We start from the raw sequence: 27,845 nt of genomic DNA on the forward strand, positions 1-27,845 counted from the left end.
CAGTTTTCTCCTTTACGTTGCCGATGTGGACCTACGTGTTGCTGAGGGCTGGGCCTGGTAGCAGAGCTGCACCGGTTTGTTTTGATGTTATGTTGCCACCTAGTGGAGCAGAAGGTGATCTCAGACATTTAAAATGAATGAATTCACCAGACGTCTTATATAAAGTGAGTTTTCATTTAATTTTATTCGGCAAAGAAAAAACAAACAAAAACCATCATCATCATCTGTCAAGTGTGCTTGTCCTGCTGTGAGGGGAACATCTGTAACATCTTATAATAAGCAATAAGACATTATTTGTGAAATCTTGTTTTCTTTTGTGGTAAACGTGTATGAAGTATTTATTTTTCATATGGTGTGCTATGATGAGACTGATTTTCACATCTTTTACTTCAACAAAACAGGTAACTACTCTGCAGAGGAGTCTCCACAGCTAAGTAATACCTTCATCACAGAGTGTTGTCATATCTGAGAGAGAAGACTGCAGGAGAGTTAAGTTCCCCTCTCCCACAGATGTTGGAAAGATACACATTGCTATCTATAAGCAGCTTTGTAAGGAGTCTGGATCTGCAAAGCAGCTGCAGGTAGCCATGGTATCCAGACACATGATTTTCGTGGACACTCTTGTCAAGGGTTTAAAAGCACAGCTGCAGAAGCCGAAAGACGGAAAGAGAAACTGGATGAAGAAAGTGAGGAGGTTTTTCGGCAGAAGGAGCAACAAAGGGGTTCATGTCTGTGACGAAAGTGAGGAACCAGCGTCTCAATGTGACCACGACCAGGAGGAAGAATCCACGCCCCAGATGACCCAGAAGCGCCGCGCCATCATCAGGATGTTCTCTTCCATGGCCAGTATTCCGTATTCAGTCACCCCCCCCCCCAGCCATCAGTGTTTCTGCACACTCTACTTGCAGTTTTGACTCAGTATTCAAATTTCCTAAAGCAGCAGCTCAGTTTTAATTTTGGACTCATACAAATTGCAAAATGAAAATGTCAAATGAGGCAGTGTATCATCTAAAAACGAGTCTCCAAGTATTTCGTTGGTTCAGCCATCATCGATGGCTCATAATCCAGACAAATCCAAAACCACAAAGAAATCAATCAAGGCTAACAGGAAGTTTAGAAATCAGATTTTGTATATAAATACATATCACTGATAATACGTGTGTATACATCAGGCTCGTACAGCTACCATGTTTGATATGTACTGCAAATCACAGTTCTTGTACACAGGACACTTAATCACAGTTACAGATGGATCACCATGTTCAGAATGCAGGTTTCAGTAAAACATAAAGGCATTGTTGAATAAGTGGTCACAGAGCACAGTTGTTTGGCGTCTCACTGATGATCAGGACACAGGGAAGGTTTTCATCTACTGTCTCTACTGAGGGTTTCTCACTCTTACATGGAACACTACATATGATCTATTGCTCATGTGCTCTTTTCTTAAGCGCCCAGCCTGCACATTGTTCTATTAGCTCATAGCAAACGTAATAAGTTCTAACAATGTTATGTACTATATATCCTCTGAATGCTATATAAACACTATGTGCTTTGCTGCCATGGTGTCTGTACTTGTAAACATTTTGCCTGAGAAAGCTCAAGAAAGCTTAAACACATGATGATTCTCAGGCAAGTTCTGGAGTTATAATAAGGAGTGTTTTTTTCCCCTCCATGATCTTGAAGTGGCTTTATGGACATTTATTCAAGACAGACATCAAAAATATCTGATGTCTCTCTGGGTGTCTTCCAAGAGTGTAAGTCACAAAGAATCATGGCTCATGCCTCATATCTCTATCTATCAACACTTTAAAGGGAAATATCCATCGTAGTGTCACTAAGGGGTTATTTTGTCAGTACCTATTGGGTGTTATTCACTTATTTAGTTCAGATACAGTGAGTGAGGGCCTCCATTTCTCAGAATGCTTTCAGGATTTTCTATGGAAATATGAAAAAAACACCATAAAGACAACAAAATATACCTAGACGGCTACAATAAACTATTTGGGGCGGACTTTTCCTTTAATTCATAGTGCATGATTACAGTCAGCCAATAGGTCTGTAGTCATGTGACTCGTTGATAGTCCATTATTATTATTATTATTATTATTATTATGGATTTTAATACATGATCAGAGCAGCTTCTTTCACAGTCACCTCACTAGCCACACAATGCACACAAAAAAAATCCAGTTTGTTTAGAGCTCAAGTTCGCTGTTGACCAATCAAACGAACAGTCATTAATGAGCGAAATCCTACTTGTTCATGTTTTAAGAAGGCAACACCAGGTAGTTTTTAAATTGGCAGATTTTAAGTTTGGCCCAATATAGTTAAAAAAATCAAAAAACAAAAGAAAAACACACAAGTGACATTCCTTGCACAAAACCCATGGATCAAGATCAGATACAACTTAGCTTCATAATGCATTTGATATCAAATCAGTCCTTTTCAGTCAATTTCAGATTATTTAACCCTACAGGTTAAAGGTCAGTGTGTTCTGAGCTCTAATGAAACACCATCCAGCAGTTCTTTTAAGGTGATGAGCAATAACTACTCTTTACTCTGTTTTTAAAAACTGTAATGAAACGAGGAAATGTTAAAAGCCTTTGAAAGCTGCAATATTTAACTTCTTTAGTTGAAAACAGCAGAGGTCGTTTATCTCTAGCATCCGTTCTGTCATCATTACACTGCGCTAAAGTGATTTGTGTTGTGCTTTAATCTAATTTCACTTCACTACTTTACAAGTTAAGTTATAATCAGACATAGGATTCTTCAGCAAACAGGAGCTGGTCAAAATCTGGCTCAGCCGTGGGATCGCTGCATCTCTTCAGCCACTCCCTGCGACTCTCCACCAGAGCGAGCGCCACCTGCTGGCTGCTCTGGGGGTTACTGCTGGGGTGTGAGGAGAAGTAGTCTCTCACTGCTTTGGTGGCATAGGGGGAGAGGCAGAAACGGGCCTCCGATGTCTCTCCCTGTGAGTCCACCTCGGACACCTTGAGTCCTGGGTCACTGGGAAGCCTCGCCCTGGTGAAGGTGGAGGCTCGGTCCACAAGCTGGCGTCCGGGTTCAGACCCCCGGCGTTGGTAGAGCCTGGCGTTACCCTCCTCCTCTACAGAGTGAGACTTGTGTCGCTTGAAGAGGGACAGAGACAGCCCACTCTGCTTATAAAATAAAGATGGCGATGGCTGCTTCTGCTCACTCACTTCACTCTCTGCAGCACGCCTCTGGTTGGTGATGTCACCTGCGGTATTGGTGTGGCTGTTGATGAGCTGCCTAGGGGTTAACGGCGAGTCTGAGGACCGGAACCACGAGGATTTGGGGATCTGGAGGCTCCCTGTAGAGCGGTGGTGAGACGGGGGGCTGGACGAGTCCTGTTTAAGGTGTCGGGTCTCATGGCCAGACTTGCCACTCACACGGCCCCCTCCTCCTGCATCTTTTGTGGCTCTGCAGGACATTTTGGGCTTTTGATGGCTGCTGGAGACTGGTTTTCCTCCACCTCTCTCGACTGCTTTTCCTCTCTCCGGGACAGGTTTCCCAAGTGTCAGCAGATTATCAGAGGGTCTTCCCTGTTTGTAGTAACATGCACAGCAAATTGACATTTGAGGACAATATCTAGTGAAGAGAATCTAAGCTCAAAGAGACACTGAGTCACAATTCAGAGCTTTTCAGCTGACCCTGGGTAACTCTCTGCAACACTTCCTGCGCTGATGTGGCACAATAAAAGCCTTCCAGCAGCTCTGTGTAATTCACTTATCTATACAGAGTGCCAATTGAGCTACTGGAAGGCTTTTATTGTGCGAGCACAGGAAGTCTTACTTTAATTGAGGCAAATTAGAATAAGGGGAATCAGGGTTATACATGCAAGACTGAATGCAGACAGACAAGATGTAGAATCATCTGTAATAAAAGCTGCAACAATTATTTTGATTTAATCTGTCAATTACTTATTTAATCATCATGCTCCACTCTCAGTAAGATTAAGTTAGTATTTTACTTACCACAGTCTTGTCCTCTTCTTCTTTGTCTTGTTGGGTGAGTGACAGTCTCCGGTCTTTCTTCAGCCAAGAGTTTGGGTGGAGGCCCCGGCAGCCTTTTAAAGTCCCCCAGTTGAGTGGTTCTTTGGGTGAGGAGCTTTTTGGACCAGTCCCCAGGTCTGGAGGTTCAGTGGAGGTCAGAGCAGAGCTGATGGTGAAAGGTGTAGACGGGACAGAGGTGGAAAGTGATCCAGAGGTACAGCCGGAGGACAGGTGTGTCTTGGTTGGGTTGAGCTGTCGTCTGGTTGCGCAGGTGTGGTCACTGCTGGGGGAGTCAAGGGAATCCAGGGAGGAGTGTGTTGGTGCAGGGGAGGTGGGGGTAGAGGAGAGGCTGGAAGAGCTGGCTTCCAGGGCTGCTGACCGCCTACCGTGCAGGTTTAACCCAGATTCGCCTCCACCTCTCCTGGCCTGACCTCTGGAGTGTGTGTGAGCGAGTGTGTGGCCGCTGGGCTTCTTGGAAAGCTCATCTTCATCATCCTCATCCTCACCAGTGAGACCATCAGTACTCACTGAAACACACGGTCGAAACTTGGACACGTATGCTATAGCCGGCTCCGAGCGGCGTCTCGGTATGGGCCGACCCTCCAGGGACAGGGAGTCGAGAGTGGAGGAGGTGTTCATGGTCAGTGCGTCCTGGCTGGGGCTGGAGAGGTCCGGCTCACGTCTCCTGCCTCTGGTTCTCCCCTGCGGGTGTAACTTCAGACCACGCAGACTGTTGGTGTGTGTGCGGCGTATATCTGGGTCTGTGTCTTGGTCGTAGTCGCTGAATGTGAGGATGGAGTCCAGGCTGCCCTGAAGTGGTTTGGGTCTAAGGCGCCTTCTGCTGCAGAAACCGGGCGACCCTCCACTGCTGTTGTCTAACTCATTCTCCAGACTGTCGTAGGATGAGTCAGTCAGAGGGTACACCCAGGAGTCTGAAGGACAGAGAGTTGATGCAGATGGACAGAGGAGGAGGACATAAACGAGACAAAATTCAGAATGTGTGCAGGCTGTGCAGGACACACTGAATGTCATCATCTGTAAGTTAAAGACTTTAAGACATAGGAATGTTTAGACACTGGCAAACACATCTGTCACATTTCCATTGTTTCTGTACCTGCTTCCATCTGCTCAGTGTTGAGTCTATGTGGGGGTCCTCCAAACAGAGAGGAGGGGTCCTCTCTCAGAATCTGCTGACAGTGTTCGATCATAAACTTCACCAGCTCACAAACCTGCAGCGGAAGAGGAGAAGATAAAACACATCAACAGAGACATGACTGTTTTAGCATTTCTAAATACCCACAACTTTTCATGGCTGTAGCTACTCGTGTGGCAATGCTAAAGTAGTTTCTGGAACAAACTACTTTTACACCACATTATATCTGGAGCTTGCTTCATTCCCAACCAATTTCAAAAAAGTCAAACTGCTCTAAAATGAAAGCCTGTGGCCTTTCTATAAAGCTGATTTGAGACATTCCTACGAGAAAAGCTTGATGTGGTTTAGAGGTGAGACAATGCACTGATTCACAGGAATTAACAAAGATCTTATTTCTAAAAATAACATTCAGTTTAGGCAGCTCAATGTTTGTGGGAATAATACTTATAACACAGACACTCTGTTAAATCACACCCTGTACACTAACAATGTTGACATCCCATACGGATGACAAGGTTTTTATCTTTTTTTAACAATTACTTTTACAAATTTTACAACTGTCCTGATCTCAGATCAGCAGAGGGGACAAGTTCAGGAGGTTAAGTGGGCATTTGCTTCATTATTGGCCTCCAGACAAAACTAACAGACCTCCCTTTGTTACCGAGCTTTCAGCCAAAGATCTTTGTTTTGACTGACAAACACTGATCCCACTTTAGGCCTTTAAGGTGGTACTACCAGTTTGGCTGTTTCCTCATTGAAAAAATATATCACAATGTTCTGTACAATTCTCAAACCACCCCTGCATCTGTTTGCTCTGTATACTCAGGATGTTGTGTTATAATTAGCCATATCTTGGTCAGCAGATAAATGGTAACCACCTTCTTGGCTCCTTCTCCCTCCACCTCAGGGCTACAGGGTGCTCCGGGAGGCCAAAGCATGCTGGGAGCAATGCACACTGATAAGTTGAAGCTCGTCATTTGGTTCTCGTGGGCGTTTCCCTGGATACCGTGCAGCACGGCCAGCAGGTAGCGCAGCAGCAGGGCGTTTTCTTTGGGCAGCCGACAAATCATCCTGCAGAGAGGCAGGTCAATGAAACTCTGTGTTTATCTCCAAGCCGCTGGGACACATGTCACGTTCGAACATGGACACTAAAAAAGGTAACAGAGCATGTGTATGTTACCTCTGTACGTCCTGCACCTGTTCTTCCTCCTCCTCCTCCTCTTCCTCCAGTACATCCATCCAATCTTCATGCAGTTCACAACACAGCAAGCTGCCGGGGATGCTGCGCAAGAAATCCTGACAACATAAACACAGCAGCGAATCAGGACAAATCAAGAAATTCTTCTTACTTGTTATAAGTGAGATTAATGAATGTTGACTTACATCTACTGCAGTTAAAACTGAACGACAATATCACGAGTGTAACAACTATAAATATTTACTGTAGATGAGAAATCTCTTGTGCTGCCGTGTAAAGACGTGACATAGTTTAAGCACTCGTGCACAAGAGCTCTGTGTGATCCCTGCAGATAATAAGAGATTATAATCCAGATTACATTAACAACCCATTCTAGGCTCCTCTGCTGTGAACAGCTTGTCCTGCTAGCGTAGCTGCTGAGGCTGAGATGGAAGCAGATTAATTTTGTGCTTATAGATGTGGGTCAATAAGGTAATGAACACGGTGGTGCATGTACACAAACACTAGCAGCACGCACACACAAAAACAGTTCTCAAGTTAAACAACTAAGACTATAATCTTAGACAGTTGTGTTCGTGTGTATTTAAATATATTAGTCAAAGCACACACACGTCCTCATACCTTAAAGACTCCAGCTATGATAAAGATGTGATCATGTGTCAGAGGAAGCTGAAACTCTCCTGCGTCCAGAGAGTCCCGAAGCTCCCTGACCGCCCGGGCCCCCGCCGGCCGACGGAAGATCCCCCGTGTCCAAGAGCCTTCGTGGTACAGAAACGCCAACATGTCCTGGTGAAAGATGAGAAAGAAAAACTGAGGGATAGATTTCCTGCCTATGGAAAGCCAAAAGATTCATTTCAGTTTCCCCGGTATTCAAAGTACTGAAAACACTGTTTTTAACGCCTGGTTGTGATTAAAATGGCATTTACAATACTTCAAATGCCGATCAAGGCTATGTGACAAGAAACAAATATCTGTCCTCTTTCATTTTTTCTATGATCAACAGAAATAAAATCTGATGTAGCCAATGACACAGCTGTTGCAGTTTGTAGTTCACATGCTTCCCTGTGGACAGAGGCCTCTTTGTAGTTGTTTTCACACGAAAACAGAGTTTTAAAAATAAGAAGGCTTAGCATAGTCACTGCTGTGTCAGCGCGCTCACTCACCATGACCGGCTTGGGCAGAGCATCCTCCACACAAACAGAGCTGAGTGGCTGGCCGAACAGGCAGCCGCGGGCCGTGCCGGCGAGGGACAGCTCATTCAGGTGAGGGGAGGAGCCTCGCCAGAAGGCCCAGGTGATGAGGGAACGCCTCCTTTTAAATGGCTTCTGAGAAAAGTCTGAAAAGACAACACAGTATCCCAGAATGCATGAGGATAAACACCGGATTAGTTCTTTTAAAGATGTAGAGTAAAGCTGCGGCCTCACCCGCAGATATGTGCTGTTGCAGCGTTTCGACGGGTCGCGGCTTCAAGATGAACTGGCACTGCTTGTACACCTGCAGCTGCTCCACCTGCATGGCCCTCTGTCTGTCCACAGGTGGTGCAGTAGCGTCCCTGCCTCCAGCGCCGCCTCCCTGAGACATCGTGTGTCTCACATGACTCATCTGGATACTGAAGGGAAACTCATGACCTGAGACAGAGGACAGGAGAGAGTATCAATCCCTGGGGGGTTTGATATAGTTGCTATATAAACACAACAACAGCATAACATCACATCATTAATGGATGTACACTCTGACCCCTCGTTGCCAGGAGCCAGATCACACAAAACACACTCTTTTCTGGCAGTGAATGGTACCAGTGTCTAAAAAACATCTCACCCCTGTGCTCAGAGGTTTATGCCCATGAGACAGTGACAGAGGGGCATAAGCGTGTTAGGATGAAGGAACACAACCACAGCCTGTTCAGGAAACAAACTCTGAAGCATGAGCAATACAGAACTACAACAGGATCTGATGAACCTCACTCACTGACCTATGAGAGGATAGGGGGTGTTGTCCCTCTTAGAGATGACCCACAGCTGGAAGTCTTTCACATTTCCCTGAGTGAAACAGAGACACAATCAGAAAAAAACAAGACACACAACTCTACGAGGCCTCGGAGGACAAGATGCCTTAAAACCACATCAGGCAGAGCAGATGGAGATGGTTTAGGATGCTGAGCTGTGACAAAGGATCTTATTCACTCTCAGCCTCCTCGTGCCGTTTGTTGGTAAGAAAGTGTTGGAGCTGCTGAGCTTCAGCCTGAGCAGCACCAATAAATCTGAAACTACGCAAATACCTAAAAGCTTACACAACTAAAACTAAGCTCAGAAATATGAATAACACAACTGTGTCCAAGAAACATGGTTATATATTTTACACAAATTATTTGCCAGTCTACACAATCAATACATTTTATGGCTGCAGAGTCCTAAGAGTCCAAGGTGCAAGTCCCCCACCCTCCAATTTTTCTTTATTACTCACTATGATGCTAAACTGCTGCAGAGCCAGTCGGATCACCTCATTGCTCGAATCTGAGTTGCTGACAGGGAGTGTCTTGGTCTAGTGAGGGGAGCAGGGAGGAGAGACACACACAGGAGACATTGACACACAGTATCAACAGGACAACACATACTTAACACTGCTAGGAAGAGAAAGCCAAAGAAAAGACAGAGGGTATCGCTACGAATACACGTGGACCATTTAAGAAAAGTGAGTCGGAAAATCCTGACATCACCTCACAGGCGGCTTCAGTGGGTAAAAAGGTGTTTGTGTGTAAAAGCTTCATAGTGCTGAAGTTACAGATACACACACCACAAAAACAGATGCGGGCTCACACATCTGAGTGAACTTACAACAGCGAAAGTATTGATTCCCTTCCCATACACTCTCAGAGGAATGGTTTTAGGTTCCTCCTTCTCTTTCTCTTCTTTTATCCGACTGCAGAGAGAGCAAAGAGGAAACACGAAGTGGTGAGATTTACACACACACACACACACACACACACAGAGGGATACTGTGCATACTTTATGCTGATGTGTGAAGGCAGAGTTTACCTTTTGAGCAGGGAGAGCCATCTCTCTTTCTGTTCTGCTGAGCTGAGGGGAACATCAAAAGAATGTCAGTGTGTGTGTGTGTCTGTTCATCTGCATGTGTAAGTGTCTTGTAACTATTTATTTGTGTCATTTAGTGGTTTTTAATGGGTTTCATCAGGTATTAACACGTTTTAACAGGGTTCTGGTAAGGTATATCCATATTGTATATTATGCTTGGACGAGGGATCGACCCATCATGCTTTAGCAGTCTATGTAACCAAGATCAAGTCAGTATCTTGCAAAGTTTGGTGATAATAAAGACAGTAAGTGTCATATCATATTAGCTCCAGCTAAAACTCGGTTTTCCTCCATCACTTACATTAGAATCACACCACAAAGAGATCTCGTTAGGGCCACAGCTCCAGTGTACGTGTGGGGTGTGTGATCACAAACAAGTACATACAATTATGCAAAAAATACAAAACAACCCGGGCCTCTGTGCGAAGCTTCTGCCTCACCCTGTCTGTTTTCTGTTCATTTGGCATTTCAGGTGGAGTTTACAGCATCAGCCACATATTTACTATTGAAACATAAACACGTTTTACAGTCTCTGACGTCAGGCAGCGTAAACAGGGACAAGCTTTACAGTAAGTTTACAGAAACCTGATGCCTGGATTTGACTTTAACCTGGAATCCCATTAAAACATCTCACCAGAATCAGTCCAGGTTAACAAACAAATACTAAAATGGCATTACTTTATAAAAAGCATTACATGCATGAGAGAGGCTGGATATGCTGAGTTTGCATGTTTATGTGAACATCCACAGGTATTAATCTGTGTTTATACAAAACACATTCCACAAGTGTGTGAGATTTACAGCAATGTAAATCAACACTGACCTGGTCTGAAAGTACAAACACTTGTATAAGTGTGTGTGTGTGTGTGTGTTACCTAAACATAGCGACACAGTTGCAGGTGGGCCAGCCCATGACGAAGCTCCTCTCTGGGTTCGTGCTTCCCTCACACACCTCATCCATGCAGCCTGCCGTCCACATCTCACACACACACACCTGGGCTTTCTGTTTGAAGTGGTTGGCTGACCTGGGAACGCAGACAGAGAGACATAAAGACCAGCACGAACACACACACACTCTAAATTTAACCTTAGACCTAAGGCATTAACCTCATTGAGGACACGAGCAGCAGCCAAAATGTTCCGCACTTGTGCTTACTTGGCTTTGGCGATAACCAGGATGTCACTGAACAGGAAGAGATGCCTGTCCTGAGTCTGCATCCCCGTCTTCAAATGGGCATGTCCGTGGAGAAGGAACGACCTGTCAGAGCCCGTGAGGAAGGACTGGACCAATGGACAGGTCTCTGGACACACGGGAACCAGGAAGCTCTCTCTGAAACACCCAACACATGGAGCCAAATCACTGACATATTTCACTTTGCATGAAAACTAATGCTATATTGTAAATGTCTTGTTTCTCCTCTCTCAAACTACCTCTGACGACTCCTTGCGTGACACAGTAACTTGCTTTTGCGTCAGCATGACTTACCGGTAATGCTAAACAGCAGCTAACTCATTGGTTCAAGCCTATGAGGAGTTGTTTTGAGGCTTGCAGTGTTAGTTTATCTAAAGGCATGTTTGGTGGTGATGTCCCAGCATAATTAAAAAGACTTAGTCATCCTCTGCTTCTTATGATGGGTGGCCTGGGCCTCTTTTATTAGATTATTCTCTTCAGATCTCCGTCTCTCCCACTCTGGTGTCCTTCATTACCAGATACTAGGTATCCTCCCAATACTCACATATATGTACATTGAGTTTGCATGATCCACATTTGACTTGTGTTGTGGAGTCAACAGAGATCGATGAGACATCAAAGTCACTCATGTACTCTGCATTATGTAAACTGTGTTATGTATAAGTCATAGGTGATTAGGCTGAGAGCTGGGTGCAGAATGAGGTCAGGGAGTCTGCGGGTTTCAGAAAGTAAAATCTAAAGTCACAGTAAAACAGTACTTGCACCTTTAAATTGATGCTTTTCCCAGGCAGAATCTGAGCAGGAGTTATGTCATAAGACAGGGACACGCACACTATCAGCACTCTCAGCCTGAGAGCAGGGGTTGTGGCTGATGGGTGTTATTCAGTCGGGTGTCCCACCTCTGTAGGAGCTTTTTAATGAGGTTATTTCTTCTTCACTTTCCCAGTCCATATGTTCAAAGACAAAGACTATTAATAGCTGCCTGATCCCCTGATAAGTCTGGTTACAGAGGGATTATCTATCCGAGTGGATTCAACACCTCAGGGTTGTGCCTGGGGCATGTGAGTGCGTGTGTGTGTGGGCGCGTGTGTGTGAGCGTGTGGCTTCAGGAGGTTTTGTCAGTGTGGCCTGACCTCTGTCCAATGAACGGATTACCTGTCACACTGCATATCAGTTTATGTTTACTCCTCTGGTTCTGTCCGTAAAAAAGCCACAAACCAGAGGCAGAGCTGAAACTGGTACCTGGAGAGAGTCTTGGACCTGGTCAGAGCCTTGGTGATGACCAGAGACGGGGCAGACTGACGGCGATAACTCTGAGACTTCATCCGCTAAAAGAGACAAAACAGAATTCATTCAAATCCAAATGATTTCCAACAGATGCATTATTAACATACATACAGATTCATGCAGTTGAGGCCACTTTACTGTGGAAGTTCCACTTTCAAAAAGTCTAACAACAAAAAACAGCAGTAACATAAGCTTTAAGGCACCATTTACTTCTATCTGCTAACACAAATACTTCCTTTTTCTCATCACATTTGACCACGCTGCTCCGCAAAACTACAAAGGCTCAAATCCCACCAGCAATTTACTCCATGTTTACGTCATGTTTACACTCTCCTCATTCGTTACACAAGCATCCTAATGCCCAGTACATTCATCACGGCGCTGGGACTGACTGTGGCCTCCAAAACGACAAGAACACGAGAATTTAAACACAGAGGAATGTAGGAGGATGAAGATTAGCTAGGCTGACAACATTTTACAGTCTGTACTACCTTCGGTCCTCAGCAGCCTTGACTCGACTTGCCTCTGCTGTGACTCTCCTAACCTTTCTCACACTTCAACTACTCAGTAAAATTGACTTCGCTGCAAGTAGAAAAAGCTGGAAACAATTAATTAAATATTCTGTGTTTAAACTTAAAAAGTTTTAATCCACTGTTAAATTGCTGCTCTGATCATTAAAGTTTCATTTCATAGAAGTAGAAGTAGTAGATAGTAGAAGTTTTTGTGAGGGTGCAACAGGGGGACAAACAACCGTTCAGAAAGACGTGCTTTTAGTAGGTTCATGACTGAACTTTGGGATCACCAAAGTCAGCGGGATTCATCCTCCCGGGAACATATTTCACAATGCAACATCACTGATTTATCTGGGTCACACAGTGGTGAAACATTCCTTACGCTCCAGCTACAACATTACAATGTCACCTTTCAGTCCTAAAAATACACTAACAGAAGCTCAGGTGAAGATATGGGTTTTCTGCTAGGAAACACGTCTGCTGACCAGCACCAGGCCATGTCCATGTCCACTATGACATGGACATGGACACTCAGAATATACAGATGAGACGCTGAAGCACATGTGGAATCAATCAGTAATGAAAACACAGACAAAGTAAAGACTGTAACCTCTGCACAGACTGATGAAATTCACCTGTTAAAAATATCAGAAAACTAAAATGTAGGTTTACTTATTATTATTATTATTATTATTATTGTTAAAAACATAATGACGTTCGTCCTCAGACGATATCTGCTCTATAATCGCGTCATGTGTCAGTGATAACTTGAGTGTCACTCAACACTCAAGTTAACTATTATTATTAACTATTAATATTATTAAGTTGTCAACATTGACAACTTCAATATCAACTGGTGTATGTGCAGTTAATGAATAACTGATCACACAATATAGCATAATGCTTACAAAGCATTTTATTAAGGAGATATTATTATTTAAGCTGCAATTATATTATGTTACCAAGCATTCATTATTAACTTATACACCAGTATAAGGCAGCTGCTTTAAGAGGAGTTATAATTGTTAACCCAGGAATTAATAATCACTGAAAAGCTCCACATACAGTAAGTTAGTAAAAGACATTTGTCTGGTTCACGTAAAGCTGCAAATAAGTGGCTGATGAAGTAAACTGCTGCGTTTTGTGTTAATTGAATTATGGACAATTAATCACCAATAACTGGTGCGTTATTGATGTCATATGAAGTTAAGTCTGGTGATGCGCTCCTTGTTGGTAAGAAGCGCTCAGCGCGTCTGTGGGCCACGGTTCCAGTGTTTTAATTCATTTATAATCATCCAAACTTCAACTCAGAGACTGTTCGTTTCCTAAGGCGCTGCGCCTTTCTAAAAGCCTCTCCTTTATATCTGTCTGTGCTGTGTTGTGCACCGTCACCCTAACGTTTGCCAGCGTTGTGTGACCGTGTTTATGGAGGCAGGGTGTGACTTGGTGAAACGCCTTGAACCCTGAACCAAACCCCGACCTGAGCGGGTTCACAACGGACTCTTTCATCGGTCGGTAACCTCCGAGGAAAATGACTTTAAAGCTTTAAATAAAGGAATTAAAAATAGAAGACTCTTCTCTTACACATGGTCTGGAGACAAACTCAGAAGTTAATTAAACCGAAATATTTTACACCAGCCTCTTTCTATTAACAAACCTCGGGCATATGACAAGGAACTTTGAAAACATACCCGTTTGTTTTCCTGCTGTCCACCGCCTCGGCTGTCCTGTTGCTGCCGTAGAGACATGCTGTCCATCCAGCCTCCAGACGCGCTCCGGCTCACTGTCCCGCTGACCTCAGGTGATGCAGGGGAGAAAGAAATCCCATTAATAACCTCCGTCTATGGAAGATAGAGACCATCTCAACACAAGCCTGATAGAAGTCAGTGAAAACTTCAGGGACGCACAGGGAGCAACACAATCTGTGAGGAGAAAAGTTCAGATGTGTTCAAATAAAAAAAAAGAAAGAGAAGTTGGTAATGAGACTAGAACAGCTGATCCCACCGTCTTCCCTCTCTCTCTTCCCCATCAATGAGGCTGTGCTGTAACTAAAGCACCTCCTTTCTGGATTATCAGTCGCTGTGCCACTTCTTAATGCGTCTTTACGCACAGAACGGAGGCGGCGCCAACACGCTGCAAAAAATAGGTCTATCTATTTTTAACCTAAATTGTTCCATTCAGTTCGCAGACAATCAGATTGAATCTGAACCAAACAAAGAGAGAGCATCAGGTAGGAACCGTGTTTGCCTTGGGGAACGGTACATTTACGTGAATCCAGCGGGATGAACAGTTCTGGTTTAAGTACTCACACCAAACTGCGCTGGGGAAAAAAAAAGTAGAATTATTCCACAAAAACAGACAAATCAAACATCCCTTCACCACATGAGAGGAGCAGGACCAAAGAGTTTTTAAAGCAGATTCCCATAATTTAAAATATATATATATATAAATATAATAACCCTCATATAAATACAGTAGATATTAATTTAGTCCATATATGTGATAACAGTACTTTGTACACAGGATGGTCAACACCAAATACATCTATTATTTATATTTATATGAATCACCTTTAACATATATAGCATGAATCATTCCTCATTTGGTGGTGCAGTGATGCTGGCTGTTTAAAATGAATCAAACACTTCTTATTCCTTTAATCCTCTGCTGACACCTGAGGTGCAGGTTATAAAGTAAGATGAAAACACTGATTTATGATATTTCCTCGTGCAGCAGAGCGGGCTATGGCAGCAAATGTCAAAAACACAGGGCTTAAATCAGTATAGATGAACAAACACAAAATAATCCTGGGAACATTTTCGAAACTAAATGAATGTATTGAGATCCAACAGACAAACATTATCAGATTATGGGTCAAGAGTGTGAGTCTGATGCCCGCGTTCAATACAGTAGCTCCAGGCTCTCCACCAGTCTGAGGCCACGTTATTAGATTCCAGCGTCTCTGGGAAACAGTCACGAATAGTACTGAGTGTAATGTAGGCCATAAGGTTGTAATGTAGGGCGCATTCAAACCTTAAATCAAGTGATTCTTCTTCAATTGACTCTGCCAAAAAAGCTTTTTTGTTAATTTGCAATGTAAATATAAACAATACAAGAGTGTTATAGTGGAAAATGTAGAGTAGCTTTATATACATGAATACAAGTAAATACCTGATCATGAGGAGGAAGGAAATCTAGAAGAGGTGGATTTAATGTTCAAAGAGGAAAAATAACTATTGCCCCAAAATCAATTGTCCTTCCAGAAACAGAAGTGGGCCACAAACTGGGCTAAAGAAGAACAAGGCCACAAAGTGATGAAAGGAGACACAGAGTTTTCATTCCCCAAATTGGCCACAATCAGCCCCGTTAAAACTGGATCACTTCAATGATTACCTTCCCTCATGTTGATAATGAGCAGCCTTGGGCATGGCAAAGAAAAGCAACGTGTCTGGCCTCGCTGGCTCCCAACCTTCCTGCTACAAATACACTTTTTCCAACCTTACAGTTATCCTTCCATGTCTCACCAATGCTTGTCACTTACATTCGGTCGTCTCACCAAGAGATCAGCAGGTTTGACAGGTAAACCGCCTGCTGATTGAAGATCAATAACCTTCAGGTCATCGTATAATAATGAAAACAGTGATATTAAAGAAAAGATCCAACCTCCTACAGCTACAACAGCAACTCATGAAAAGAGTTTTAAAAACCTACCTGTGGAGCTGCACATTCACCAGCTTGAAAATTTATGTTGCACAGATGTGTTTTTGAACAACAGAGAAACAGAAGTGCTGGAGACTTCTGAGGTAAAGCAGGCCGTCTTCTAATCAGAGAGTCGATCCCTGGCTCCTCCAGTCCACATGTTCAAGTGTCATTGGGCAAGATACTGAACCCCAACCTTCCCCCAGTGTATCCATCAGTGTGTGAACGAGTGTGTGTGTTAGCAAAAAATGCTTCATGTTTGGTGGAAATGCTGAATAAATGTGTGTGTGAGGGGGTGAATGAGACATAGTGTAAATGCGCTTTGAGTGGTTAAATGACTAGAAAAGTGCTATATAAATCCAATCCATTTACCAATTACTGAGTGTTTGGTATAGTGAATCCTTGTTTCATAAATATAAAAAAAATATTACATTTCCACTGAAATGATGTGTGTATGTGTGTGTTACCTATTCCTTGGCCACATCACCGGAGGCAGGACACAAACAGGACCTATAAGAGATAAGAATGAAGACAATTTAAAACAAGTAATGTTTACCACTGAGCACAGAGCTAAAGGTGGCATTTCACGAACTGTGTGTTATTTTTTGGTAGCCTGTGGAATATTTGTGAAAAACACAAATGAACTAAGTGACAGTGGACAGGTAAAATGATTTTTCCACACTATCTACGGGACCAAACTGCTAAGTGTTAACAAATCACACACCAGCATCCACAAACATGAGGAAGGAATTCCCAGAAATTCAAGGCACAGCGCTTCATCCAGGTGCTAAAGATAAAAAGCTTTTCTAACAGTGGCTACAGGATTAAAAACAATACCAACGCACAGATGAGACACACTCTTCATCCACCTTTAACCCTAACCTTAACCAGAGCATCACAGGCACCAGAGCTGTGTCAGATACAAGGAGTGCTTCCTCGTTTGTTTTGGAATATGCAGACGTACGTTGTGTGTGTGTTTTACAATAGAAAAGAAAGGAAAAAATGAAATGCATTTACCTGTGATAAATCTATTCTTTAGCATCCATGACACCTGGTCAGGGTTTATCACATTTCCCAGATCCAGTGAAAGGGAGAACTGGTGTGGTCAACCATCCAGAAAACCAGGACCATGGTTTTGTTTTGTGTTTGATTATGTGCACAACTGCAGCCCACACACACACCTTGCAGAATTATCCAGGCACTCACACAAATACTATGAAGATACTATATAAGGTGTGGGGCGGCTTAGGGAAGATATTTATCAGAATTTTCTGTCTGTTATTTTCTGTCAAATTTATGGTGAAAGAGACAATTCGTTAAAATCACAAAGAAACAGCTTCGTACGAATGTTTTATTTCTCTCCACCATCAAACACAGGAAGCACTGAAGCTGCAACTCTCACTCACTGTATGATTCAGGATCTTATTCGCTGAGAGTAAAAGTGTGTTTAAAGGGAGGACCACAGTCAAACGCAACAAGAACAAAAGCTATGAACTAACATGACATTTTATGACTGACTATTTTATTAAGACAGTTCATCAAACATCAGCAATCTTGTTTTGACTCTAATCAATGTCCTGTCTAACTAATCTTTGTTAAAGTTAACACTCCCCTGAAGCAGCTTAATAAAGTGTATCCAACACATCATCAGCCATAGAAACTGCACAGATGTCTGAGTGCGAAGGCCTTTCTCCACATGCAGTGAAACTTGTTTGCTCACTATTCAGCCCAGAAGAAAGCACAGACTGTTTCATTCAGGAAAAAAAAGAGAGGAGAAACATGTGCTGTGAAACATATTCTGTATAAACACTGCAGGTAAGTGAGGATACAAAACGTTATCCTGTACTTTTATCAATCACAAAACAAGAGCCCCTTTTTTTTTTCAGCAAACATGTCCAAGTCACAGGGAGGGTTGTAGGTCGTAGGTCAACAACGGGGTCAATGTAAAAACAGAGAAAGAAAACTTGGGCAGGGACTGTAACAAAGATCCATGAGAACGTTGAGAAGTTAGTATCTGCGGCGCTTGTTATTTGGCCCATCAAAGACTCCCCCTATGGGATTCCCCCTCCCAAATCCTGGGACTTGTCCAACTTGGGGGCCCAATGGCTGCTGCTGCTGCTGCTGTGGCTGCTGCTGCTGTTGTGGCTGCGGCTGCTGCTGTTGCGGCTGCGGCTGATGCTGCTGCTGCTGCTTTGGGGACTCGACTTCTGGTCGACCCCCCAGTGATCCACCCTGAGAGTATCTATCATTTCGCTGTGGTATCTTGGGGTCAATGTTAAAAAAAAAAAAAAAAAAAAAACCCAAACAGGGTGGTGGGGTGGTGTGAGATCATAATGTTTGCATAAAGACATGGGAGGATGTTTGGGGTCAGACATGAGCACATTTCAAAGTTCATCAGTGAGGGTTGATCCGAGAGTCGCCATCCATGAGTAAAACAGACAGAAGTGAACCGAGCAGACAGAGGGAGAGAGAGAAATAAGTCTATTAGGTTACAAAATTGAAAGAAAACTGCTCTTCAAAGCCTGTGTTCAAATTTCAATCATTTTATTCCTTTGAAGACGAATGATTTACTTTTGTTTTTATATAGAGACACTTTGAGACAATTTTCTGTTTTAGGTAATGTTCTGCCAACAAATCCAAAAAAAGGTTTTAATCTTGAAGACGTGCAAACTAACAGAGAAGCTTTCTTTATTCTTCTCAATACATTACCATCGCTCCATTCTCTGACATCAATGGTGTGCCCATATTTGCCGTTCCCTCTGGGCCAATGGCTCCTCCCCTTCCACTCATGCCCATCATTTGACCCTGGTTACCACTAGGCCCTGCAGACCCCTGGTTAAAGCCATCTACACGCAAAACAACGGAGCATCGGTTGGTCATTGGGTCGTTCCATGTTTAATGAACTCAACGCCCAGTGAGATCTGTGCTGGCTGAACGCAAGAGCTATTCTCACTGACTTCAAAATAAAAGTTAACGTTGGCTTTTAGTCAACAGCTAAAACGATGAGGGGTGCGTCGGATCGGTATCTTTGGAAGAGTATCATTATAGAAACGCTCTTTAATTAACTCTCCACAGCAGTATATTAAATGTATATATATTAAAATAAGCGCAAGCCCAAGAAGAACTGAACTGTTACTGGGAGAGAAAAAGTCAGATCGGTGCATCCCCAGTTATTAGTGGTATTAAAAACCTGGCTGCACATTTAAAATGAAGCTAAACTGCAAGCTCAACTCTTGAAGCTGAACTTCAAACAAAAAAAAAAAAAAGAAAAATATCAAGTAATTCTCTTTTGGCTAATCTGAATACACAACAGTCACAACCAAAAACCAACGTTAATTTAAAATAGTTCACAGGCGCTGAGATATTTCACACAAGAAATTTTTACACAGAGATCAGCAGCATGAGAGGTTCTCACTTTGACAGCTAAAATTTGGAGCCAAGAGGCAAAGTCTGCATCTTTTTTACTAACTAACCCTTGGATTGCACGTCACCTTAATTACAGAGAACATGGAGGTGGAGCTGAAATATCAAAACTAAAAAAGCTGCACAGACAACACAAGTTCAATTCCGATCAAACACGGGCCCTGCTGCAGAACACGTCGACAACTGCACGCATCTTCAGCACACTACAATCAAACCTGAGCGGATATGAAGTAAATGGAACATTATGAATATGTGAGTGATGATAACACAGCAGGTAAGATGTTAAGAGGACATTTCTTTTGTCGGAAAAACCTTTCAGGTGGTGCTCAGAAGAAAGAAGTGTTTATGAAGGTGATGTGCAATCCAAGGTTACGCTGTCTGTACGGTGAAGGGTCACCATGAACCTCATTGCATCACTTAGACCTCTGTCCCCGGCCCCTCATCCTGCCCCCCCGCAGGTCAATGTTTATTTTGTGGAATGCAGTTTCCGATCCTAATAAAACATATTAGGACGCTGTTTAATTCTCGTCTTTAATTATTCCCTGCGACAAGAAAAATTGATACAGCCTATTTGTTTATTTTTGAGGATGTACTCTGAAGCTAAAAGCCATGAATACATCATCCATTACTTCAGATCTGCATTCAGCTGAGGATGAGAGCTCGGGGACCAAATATTTCTCAAACTATGCCACCCCACCCCAACAAAAACAACTGTTCAGTAGACTGTATATTCTGTTAGTTCAGACTTTATGTAGTTGTGTGGTATTGTAGGTTTTCATTGTCTTCGCACAACATCCCAAGTGAGTCCATTTTACACCACAAAGTGGAGTCAAAGTCCATATTACAGCAACAGAAAATACACTGTGTAGATAAGGACTCACTTGGGATGCAAGACAAACAATGATAATGTAAATGATATTAAGGCACTCATAATTCACTTATCATCACTTCATCTGGTCTTTGTATCAACCAGTCCTTAGACAATCATGCCCGTACCTCCCATATTAATGGCTCCACGAGGGCCCAGCTCACCCACTCTCATTTCCTGTTCTCTCTGGAAGAAGTGAAGAAGAGCCTTCAGATCAAAACTCTGCTAAAGTACAGATCTTCGGCGGAGAGCCCGCCGGACAACACTCACACTCTAAAAGTATTCATTCTCTACACAGAACTGATGACAGCTGGATAAATTCTCCATGGCTGTTTAGGAGCAGGTAATCATTCTTTATCACTTAGACTTAGCTTCACTGTGTCCTTGCCTCCATTTAAACTCAAGGCAAGGAAGCAACATTTTCTATCCTGTTCATTTACTGTTCACAGACAAGCTTATGGATAATCAAGTGCAAAACTAATTTGTCTACAGCATATCAAATCAGCTGGAAGCAGAAGTGTGCACCCAATTAAGTTATGTCAGTATGCATTCACCCATTCACACAGGCCCTGACACAGCAAGTTAACTCAGGAATTAGCACCAACAGAGACTTCACATTAAGCAGTGGACTTGCATGTGGACAGAAGACGCTCACATGCTTCTATAAATATTCCAATCAGGGGTCTGACAGAGAAACATTCTACACACGAGCATTAGGAAAAGAAGGAAATAGTGTGTAACTGCTTAATGAGAATAAAATCAAGGATGGTTAATACAGCACATGCAAACAGAACATAACAGAAGTATCAAAACATCACATCATGTTGTTGTTAATCTGTTTTAATGCCCCCGTTTTAGCAACTAGCACAGTGATTGTTTTTTTTTTTTGCACTGACACTGTCAACCCGGGGTCTACGCTCATGACAGCAGAAAGAGAACAAAGAAACCAAGCTGCTGAACGTCACCTGTGTGGTCAGTGTCAGCTTGGTGTGTCAGGGCCCAAACACACAAAATCACAGATGCTCCATTATCTGTTCATTCATTCAGACATTTTTCCACATCCTCTCACAATGAGACATTTCACTCACACAATTATACCTAAACTACATACACAACTCTCTCTCACACAGACATACACACACACACAATCCTGCAAACACAGAAGGTGAATAATATTCAGATATAATAAATTTCACTGACCTGGATTGAGTCTTAGCCTTAATCCAGCTCAGTGAAACCAGCTAGACAGTTACAGCCTCTCCCTTCTAAATACATTTTATTCATCCGGACCATGATACAACAACCCAGTATTCAAAATGAACTTAGCATGGTAAAACAAGGCATATTTAGCTACAGTCCCACAGGAAGCATATCAATAGAAAATTGGGAGGGAAAATAAGTTACTAATACTGTAACCCTCAGCCTTTTTATTCTTTACTTACCTGTTAAATCATCAATATGTTACAAATACGATAAGAAAAGAAGAAATGGTGTTGCAACAGAGCAAATGTACTTAATGTGTGATAGAGATCTATATTACTGTTGTGCTAACATCTGGGATTAAAAGCTCGGTGTCTGTTAGTGACCACAACACTGATGCCTGAACTGCAGCTCCTGTGAGCACTAGATGGCAGCAGTGGCAGGATTTACACTGTGGGAGGGGGGGGGGGGGGGGCAATCCTTCCATTAAATAAAGGTGCAAACTACAACAACACCAGGAAGAGAAAGTTAATGTGAAGGAGTCTCTGATATTCAGTGGCTAATTATGTGCATCATTGTGCTTTGTTATACCAAAGTAGTCGACAAATGTTTAGAAAATAGTCCTTTAAATTAACTGTGCAAAGAATGGATTTTATATTTTAAAAGTAAGCATATGTGGAGTTCAACATGTGGAGTCAAAGCACTTATTTTTACTCACTTGTTTTCTAAAAATGTATCGACCCACACCAACTGTAAGACACACAACACACATGCAACCCCCCCCCCTCCACATGTATTCTACTAAATCCTACATGTATGCATTAATAGGACTAATTAACAGCTGATCTGAGGACAGCAGGCGAGTCAGTGTGGATTGGACAGATGGTCCTAGATGCATCTGAGTGTGTGTGTGTGTGTTAGGTGCGTGTAAAGATGCCGACTCCAACAGGACCTCTAAACAGAGCAAAGGATTTGAAGAGAAAAGTTATGAGAAAACAACAACGTACAGTAACACACCAACAAACATTCACACTGACCGAACCTCACTCAGACTTTTCTTTTTACATAAAATAAAATCCTTTAAATTCTACAGTTTACATCAGCCATGTTTTTTTTTAATCACTGTAGATCTACTTGGTGAATTAGCTCTTGCAAACACGTCTTACTATTTTCTGGGTGGACTGAATGTTTCTGTTAATATATACAACCATGCTCCTGACTTCTATTCTATCTAATCAAATTTTACAGATACAGCAGACAATGCAATAGATCTATACTGTCTGTCTATATTTTTGTTTAACTTACAGGAAACAACATGACAACAAAAAAAATATTTATAGAGAGAGATGAAGTATTTAAGTTGTAAGCAGTAATTAACCTTGTATCCACTGATGCAAATAAGGTATTATTTCTCAGATACTCTCTGGGATGATGAGCTTTATCACCTCCACCAAGGACACCATGTTTTCACCTGTGTCAGTGTGCTGGTTTGTTTATTTGTACAGTTTTCGTGCAGATCCTGAGAATAATCTGGATCTGGTGGAAGAAAATGCTGAAACCACATTACACACTTACTATGTCACATGACAAATAAATCATTTACATCAGACTACTTCCTTTTCTTTTTCAATTATGAGAGATAAACAGAGGTGGTAGGACTGTATGGCCTTGGTGGAAGCTCTACTTAGTGTTTATTCTTTCTATTTGTTCAGTGAATATTGCATCAACACCTGCACAATATAATCTAAACCAATACAACAGCAACTATGTCAGAGAAGAGTTGATTTAACAACTGAAATCAACATCTGAAACATCAATGAATGAAAGCTGGTACAGTATAAAACTATGAGAAAGTCAGAAATTACTGCACAGCAGTAGGATTCAGTCCGGGTGCTGGTCAAATGCAGGCAATGCAAAGAATGAGAACTGAAGAACTGAAGAGACTTTCCACTGACCAAAAACTGGGCTAACCCAAAACACCCTGGCATTTAAACATTCGCTGCAGGTCATTCTTGAGGTAAAACACGTTAAAATACCTTTTCCCTCAAGAACTGGATGAAAAGAACACGCAGTTTTACATGTGGCTAAATAATTTGGTTGCAATTCTACTGATCTCAAATAAATCAGGACTGTCCTGACTGAAATCTGCTCACTGCTGGAAAAAAAAACAAAACTGTGCCACTACTGTAATACCAATCTGTTAACAACAACAACTGAGTATGATGCAGTAAGAAGATACTGATGCAGTACGTGTGCTTCCAAGACAATGAGATAACCCATTTACTACAGTATTTTTGGTACATCATGGCAAAGATGCTTCAGCTATGATGTTATATTTTCTATTTTTATTTTCTTTCTCTGATTTCTAATGATGAAATTATTAACCTTCTGGTTACATCTTTCACTGGTGTAATTCTTGATTGTGGATGTGTGCATGTGACTATAAAACGTATCAGTAGTACGGATGTAGGTGTGTTTGACAGCATGTATGCGTTCCAGCTGTACTCACATTGTCCAGGTAGTTTGGTTTGAAGCCCTCTGGTTGGCGCCTCAGGTCCTCCTGCTCTCTGTGTCTCATCATCTCCTCCTCTCTCCTCCTCCTCTCCTCCTCGTGTCTACAGACAGAGAGAAATGCAAAAGAAATAAGTGAAATACAAAAATAAATATATAAATCTCAAATGCAATTCACTTGACAGCAACAACTTCACAACAGTGACAAAACTACTTCAAGCGTTTGTGCCTGGAATACAATTAAAACAACAAAATAAAAAGCACTACACACTGCAAGATAATTAGACTCCAGCTTTCTCATTCTGTCCTAATGGTTTGTTGAAAGAAAGGAAACACACCTCATCTCGATCTGCTTTCGCCTCTGCAGCTCCTGGTTACGAAGCTCCTCCAGTCTCCTCAGCTCCTCCTGACGTCTCATTAGATCTGGGGGGAAAAAAAAAAGGAGGAAGACAACCAAAGTGAGGAGGACTGACAGAGAGATGGGTAAATATGGAAGAAAATACAGATAAATAATGATGAGGATCAAAACAAAAAGGCAATGTGAATGACTTAGAGCAGTATCTAATACCTTACAGGTTAAATTCAATGCTGACCTACTGTTTAAATCAGTCTCTATAGCAGAGACAACTGCAAGTTAACCACTTAAATACCTGAGCCAGTGTAAGATACTGCACACACGTCAAAACAGCAGCCCAAATACAATCTCCTTTCATACAAAGGCCAACAGTTCAAGCAGTAAACAAACGCACACACACACGTTGGTGGTAAACCACCACCCTAAAGGAGGACAGCAACAACCAGCCCCCACCTTGTCTCATTAACATGAGCTGATGTTCATGTTTGGCCGACTCCAGCTCAGCCTCCAGTTTCTCTTTGGCTTCTCTAATGTTCCTGTCCACCTGCTCTCTCTGCTGCTTCTCCATCTCATCAAGAGCTTTCCAGCGAGACGAGTATTCAAACTCGAACGTTCCCGGCTGGGCGAAATGTGGCGGCTGCTCTCGTTCCCTACGGAACGACAGACGAGTACAAAGCTGAACTACAGTTCCACTGGTCCGAAAACAGCATCAACAAAAACAAGGGCAGTTCCTCCTCCTCTTTACTTACTTGTGGTACTTTGGAACCTTCTGCAGCAGTTTTTCAGGCAGTCCATCCTCATCATCAAAGTGCTCTGAGGGCTCCACAATGGCTGGACATGGTGTGCTAAGGAAAGGGAGGACAACATTAAGTTAAAAGCTCCTGTGATACAAGAAAGCAATGGTCATTTACATGTTAGAACAAGATAGAAAGAGTCTTTTAATTTTAAGAACTCAATCAGTCCTAGCAAGTTCCAGCAAGTGTTCACCCTTCCATCACTCCTTACGTGGTCAGCAGCAGCGCTCCCTCGGTGCAGCGCTCCAGGGCTTTACGTGCAGCTGCTTTGTTTGCGAACTCCACAATGCCTCTCCCAGTGGGACGGCCACGGTCATCTGTCACAACAATAGCCCGTTCCACCAGCCCGAACTGAGAGAACGCCTGCAGGTTTTCAGATTGATTATCACTCCGCAGATATCAGCAAATCAACAGAACAGCAGACACAGGAAGTCAAATGGACAAATATCTAATTCGAGTTGAAACCCTGCAATGAGATTTTATCTCTGTGTCATCTTGAAGCTCTTCTCCACTCTACCTGTTCGAGCAGTTCGTTTGTTACTGCAGGCAGCAGGTTGCGGACTGTGAGTGCAGCACCATGTGTAGCAAAGCGGATCCTGATGGGTCGATTATTTAAAATTGTCCCGTCCAGCTCAGCTTTTGCAATCTCCGCCAGCGTCCGGGTTTCCTGGAAGACAAGGGACAAAAAAAGTGATGATGAATTGACTGTATCAAAATAGTTATTTTCACTTAAAGTTATTTGACAGTCCAGGATTTGCATGAGTGCACAATACTTTACACAACTTCTACTATCACAGCATGTCATGCAAATACAAATTACATGTTACTACAATATTTATTATATGCTGCTAAGTATAGAAGCAAGTATATTACAATAAATTCACAGAAGAGGAAAACAAGACTCTGACAACTTGCTGTCATCTGAACACAGGAGTCTGAAATATCAACAACATTCAGAAGCTTTGGCACAACACTTGTCAAATACAGGTCATGTAAAATGTGCTGAGCCTTCAAGTAAATTGAAAAAATACAGCTGGTGACGCAGAATAACGTGTTACTGTTGATAGTACAGTAAGATATGAATGGTTTCTAAAGTAAACCAACACGTTAGCTGATGCTAAAATAGCAGCTAGCTCCTCGTAGCCACTAAATTTCGGTCCACATGCCACACAAATTATTTTTCAAATATATAAAAAAAATAAAACCAAAAAGCAGAACTTTGTACATACCAGGCGAATGAAGCCGAATCCCCGCTCTCTGTTAATAAACACCTCGTTAACTTTCCCATATTTTGCGAACATGTTTTTGAAGTCCTCCTCCGGAATATCCACCGGAAGACTCCCGACAAAGAGCCGACACCGCTGGGTGAAAGTCTTCTCACCGGGCTTTCGAAAACTCGTTATGTCCAGAGTCATTTCAGCGGGACCTTCTCCAGCTCCCTCACCTGCTCCGTCCGCTTGTTCGGCCGTGGGGGGCTGCTGCTGCTGCTGCGGAGCAGGAGGAGGCTGCGCTGGGCTGTCTTTGTTCGCCGGTAACTGCTCCGCGGCCGGGGAGTCGTTCCCGTGTTTCGTAGGTTGAGGAGAGTTGCTGCTTTGCATGTTCGCTTGTTGCATATTTCGACTGGCCATGCTCGGACGGAGTAGTTTGTGCAGCGGTATCAAAATTAAACCAACTTTGGGGGAAAGGCAAGCGGACCAGTGTTGATGGTGCACGCCTCCCGAGCTCCAAAGATGGCGGCGGGTGGACGCAGCTGCGCGTCCACATTCAGCCACGGGCGTAGATAAAAAAAGACTGTGAAACTCACACAGATACGGGAGCATGAAAAATCACCACCAACTTCTACCCTTCCACCTAGAGATGCAATTAATAATTATTTTTTTCATTAATGATTAAACTCCCAATTTATCAGTGCATTGTTTTTATCTATAAAATGTTAAAACTTGAAAACATGAATAAAAGATATATTTCAGTGAGTCTCGTTGATGTTGACCTGACAGCCTCGGCTGTGACGTTTGATCTCACCTGTCCAAGACGCATGTGTTCAGTATGCACGTGTGTCTTTGATGACGTATTTATCCAAGTGACGTCACTACCTAAGCAATAAATAGATGGTAAAGCCTGCATTTAGCCACTCTAAAAGTGACATCAAAACAAAAGAAAGGCACAATGACCACATTGTCAAAACTGGCACAAGCTGAATTACCAGCTACGAAGCCGATGACCACACAAGAGGTTATTCGGTCTCTGGTGAAGAAATATGTTGGACAATTTGATCAAAATGAGCGCGACATTATAGCTGTAGGGCTACGATCAGAGCACTCACTAGTCCTGGTAGAACTGATAACTCATTTGGTCCAAACCTCTGTCAAATGTTTACTGACAGAACTCCTGGCATCGTCTGAAAAAGGCTTTGCCAGTGTTTCTCCTGCAGATGTTGAAGGGGCATTGGAGAACGCATGCCTGGCAGACACCATCAATGAAAGTTTTGCTGAGGCTGTTAACATCCTACATAACTTTAATAGGACACCTGAAGAGATGACAAGAATTA

At 42.7% G+C, this 27,845-nt stretch overlaps 2 protein-coding genes across 7 annotated transcripts; both read right to left on the reverse strand.

The window, feature by feature from the left end:
- Positions 1-241: 241 nt before the first annotated feature.
- Positions 242-14,383, reverse strand: LOC121177768 (rho GTPase-activating protein 20-like). Its single transcript, XM_041032096.1, has 16 exons — positions 14,139-14,383; positions 11,891-11,976; positions 10,613-10,786; positions 10,332-10,481; positions 9,400-9,441; positions 9,199-9,283; positions 8,828-8,905; positions 8,337-8,403; positions 7,789-7,992; positions 7,528-7,700; positions 6,986-7,150; positions 6,347-6,462; positions 6,045-6,237; positions 5,128-5,242; positions 3,996-4,945; positions 242-3,563 (listed from the first exon to the last, which is right to left on the reverse strand). The coding sequence occupies exons 1-16, from the start codon at positions 14,202-14,204 to the stop codon at positions 2,754-2,756; spliced, it is 3,474 nt and encodes a 1,157-aa protein (XP_040888030.1). The 5' UTR covers positions 14,205-14,383; the 3' UTR covers positions 242-2,753.
- Positions 14,217-27,021, reverse strand: pspc1 (paraspeckle component 1). Of its 6 annotated transcripts, XM_041032097.1 has the most exons (10): positions 26,527-27,021; positions 25,815-25,964; positions 25,509-25,660; positions 25,253-25,348; positions 24,957-25,153; positions 24,487-24,571; positions 24,147-24,252; positions 20,566-20,623; positions 18,856-18,992; positions 17,651-18,408 (listed from the first exon to the last, which is right to left on the reverse strand). In XM_041032097.1, exons 1-10 carry the CDS (start codon positions 26,923-26,925, stop codon positions 18,154-18,156), a joined length of 1,635 nt encoding a protein of 544 aa, XP_040888031.1. In that variant the 5' UTR covers positions 26,926-27,021; the 3' UTR covers positions 17,651-18,153. The 6 variants fall into 6 exon arrangements, 5 of the variants coding, with proteins under 5 accessions (XP_040888035.1, XP_040888034.1, XP_040888031.1 ...); XM_041032101.1 differs by lacking the exons at positions 17,651-18,408; positions 18,856-18,992; positions 20,566-20,623 and adding exons at positions 14,217-14,243; positions 16,614-16,656; XR_005893365.1 differs by lacking the exon at positions 20,566-20,623 and having other exon boundaries at positions 18,273-18,408.
- Positions 27,022-27,845: the final 824 nt, after the last annotated feature.

Source organism: Toxotes jaculatrix, chromosome 24 (genome assembly GCF_017976425.1).
Source record: "Toxotes jaculatrix isolate fToxJac2 chromosome 24, fToxJac2.pri, whole genome shotgun sequence".
Classification (NCBI taxonomy): Eukaryota; Metazoa; Chordata; class Actinopteri; family Toxotidae; genus Toxotes; species Toxotes jaculatrix.

Coding starts and splice junctions, on each gene's coding strand:
- LOC121177768 (XM_041032096.1), bottom strand. CDS start 14,204: ATGGACAGCATGTCTCTACGGCAGCAACAGGACAGCCGAGGCGGTGGA. Junction 9,284..9,399: donor TGGCTCTCCCTGCTCAAAAG/GTAAACTCTGCC, acceptor CTCTCTCTGCAG/TCGGATAAAAGAAGAGAAAG. Junction 8,906..9,198: donor GAATCAATACTTTCGCTGTT/GTAAGTTCACTC, acceptor TCCCCTCACTAG/ACCAAGACACTCCCTGTCAG.
- pspc1 (XM_041032097.1), bottom strand. CDS start 26,925: ATGGCCAGTCGAAATATGCAACAAGCGAACATGCAAAGCAGCAACTCT. Junction 25,154..25,252: donor AAGGTTCCAAAGTACCACAA/GTAAGTAAAGAG, acceptor GTCGTTCCGTAG/GGAACGAGAGCAGCCGCCAC. Junction 18,993..20,565: donor TGGAGCCATTAATATGGGAG/GTACGGGCATGA, acceptor TTTTGCGTGTAG/ATGGCTTTAACCAGGGGTCT.